Below are 2,362 nucleotides of genomic sequence, written 5' to 3'. Positions count from 1 at the left end.
TTTTTAAGCATGTTGGTGATTTTCAGTGCTCTGGCGGTATTGCGGTTTCTTTCACGCTGTATCTAACACTCTGTCTGACACTGACCCTGTTGCCCCAAAGGTTAAAGAAACTTGAAAAATTCCTGTTAAGGGCAATATGTACAGAAGAGATTTCAGTTTGTTCGTCCTTTACTGGAACTCTTGAACACCCTTTTACTGCTGTGATTTAACCTCTAAATTTTGGGTGGATGTTTTCAATTAGCTTTCTGTGAGAAATTATAATATTTATCCTTTAGTAATAGAAAATTCCCTGTTTTTTTTTTTTTTTTAATATATTGAATTCCCTGTTTTCTGACTGAACATGGTCATTTTGATAGGTAAATATCACAATTACACATGACATGTAAATGGAAGAAATGTAAAACCGTCTTTACTATATTTCTAAGATTTTGTGAGAATAGTGTGCTTTCAAATACTTCAAAGAAGCCTTTTAGGATAAATACAAATGCACAAATGCTATAGCTTAATAACAACCACTACTCATTTAATACATGTCTACATTAATATAGATTTTATTATATAACTATAATAAAATTCCATATGAATATCCCACATTTCTGCCACAATATCATGGTGCATTAAGTGTTACTACACTAAATCCATGTAAAAGCATCTTACTGGAAAATGTCTGGTCCGAAGACAGCAGCGAGAGCTCCTATGCTCCAGCTCTCCTCCTGAAGAGACGCCACACCAGACAGAAACCGGCACAGGAAGCGGAGCAAGCTGTAATTGACCTGCGGCAGCTGTTGAAGGAAATACTTCATGTTTCTGCCCAGCTCTTCCTCACTGCTGTAGTCTAAAAGAGAGCAAACAAACCAGTTCAGAGGGACGTGCAGTTATTACGATAGGAGGTGAGCTGGCTGATGCAAAGGTGTGAAAGACACCGGTCATGCTTTGATGACGCAATCATACTACAAGTCTGTCAAGTTGCCAGAACATTCCAGAAGGTAAAGCAAGCATTTTAATGCAGAGAGATACAAATTAAGCCAATTTGGACAGCTGGTAGGATAACAGAGCTTCACCCACCTTGATAGAGCTGCATTATTTGCGCCTGTAAGCCTGCAGGGATGACGGGCTCGGGGAGCTCCTGCAAGAAGAGACGTAACAGGCTGACGGCGGATGACAGGTCAGCCTCCTTCTCCAGGTTCACTTCAACGCCGCTGTCGTAGCGCTGCCTGAGCCATTCCACGCGTTCTGCGTTCCCATTCACTAGAAATAGACCCAGGTGCAGCCCTCCTACAAAACACAAACACACAGCTCACTCAGACAAACCAATGTGCAGAATAACATATAAACATGTCACTGAGGAGACTTAAATCGCTGAATCACTGCACAGAGCAGCTGACTAAGCGGAGCAGATGCTTGTTAAACTCGTAATCCCTTTAGTCAGATGTGTTAGCATGATAACCTCAGCTACGTTGCCTCCATCTGCCATCTATGAGATAATGAAACAGTCCTGCTGTTTAAAAAAAAAAAAATAACCCAGGCATTTTTTTTTTTATGTTTAAGTTCACGACTGAACAAGTTTACATTCTTCAGCTTAAATGTTTAGAATAAAACCAATAATGGATATTTTTACGGCTGGCTTCTTGAGTGCGGCACTTTTAAAACAATCTGTACATTTCTGCCAGATCAGATCAGACTTCTAAAAGCTCAGCTGGCAAATCAGCATTAGCTGGACTGTCTCTGTTCCCATTCCTGGTGTTCTGTGTGTGTACACGAGACTCTTTACCGCACGAGGGGAAGCTACAGTGTCGCTCGCTGTTATGTCTAAATTAGCATCAGTAAAAAAAACATCCCTCCATATGAAACGGTGGAGGAGAAATGCCAGTGTGCTGAGGAAGAGCTGATGTTTGGAGACAACAGCGGTGGCTAAAGCCCTTTAAAGGACTTGACTTAGCCCTGCCAACATATTTTCAACATCCTGCCTGTGCTGCAGTTTAAACATCAAGCTGCAGTCCTCATCTCTTTAAAGGGAATATTAAATATTCTCACAGTCTGCTCGATGTGCGAGTGAGAAGTTCAGCAATTTGCAGATACCAGTCATTGAAAAAGAGTAAAACGTGAAGGACTTGGCATTTATGTCTCTACATGCGGCAGTTAATTAGTAAGTGAGAGACTCGTGTAATAATACAGTGCCATTATAAAAGCCGTGGGCCGAATAATGTTCTTATTTTCGCTTTTAACTCTGTGATGTTGCACAATAAAGGAAGTACATCTTTGATCAGGGAGTACAGGGAAGCCACTCCTATCGTACAGTCAGACCAAACAACATGTTTGGCTTTATCAGATGAAAATGTCATGCTCTGCTACTTTGATAAAC

General features: G+C 40.9%; 1 protein-coding gene across 3 annotated transcripts in view; it reads right to left on the bottom strand.

The window, feature by feature from the left end:
- Positions 1-2,362, bottom strand: part of LOC107567475 (protein FAM13B-like) — a 55,425-nt gene that overhangs the window by 41,879 nt on the left and 11,184 nt on the right. For all 3 annotated transcript variants that reach the window (XM_016253167.1, XM_016253169.1, XM_016253168.1), the window contains exons 4-5: positions 1,066-1,275; positions 658-835 (exon numbers count right to left, since the gene is read on the bottom strand). In XM_016253167.1, coding sequence (XP_016108653.1) covers positions 658-835; positions 1,066-1,275 — 388 coding nt within the window. The remainder of the gene's footprint in view (positions 1-657; positions 836-1,065; positions 1,276-2,362) is intronic.

The sequence above is a fragment of the Sinocyclocheilus grahami genome, unplaced genomic scaffold (assembly GCF_001515645.1).
Source record: "Sinocyclocheilus grahami isolate Dianchi unplaced genomic scaffold, SAMN03320097.WGS_v1.1 scaffold1162.1, whole genome shotgun sequence".
In the NCBI taxonomy this organism is placed as follows: Eukaryota; Metazoa; Chordata; class Actinopteri; order Cypriniformes; family Cyprinidae; genus Sinocyclocheilus; species Sinocyclocheilus grahami.
Note: the sequence above shows the minus strand (reverse complement) of the source record. Positions and strands in the feature narration are given on the sequence as shown.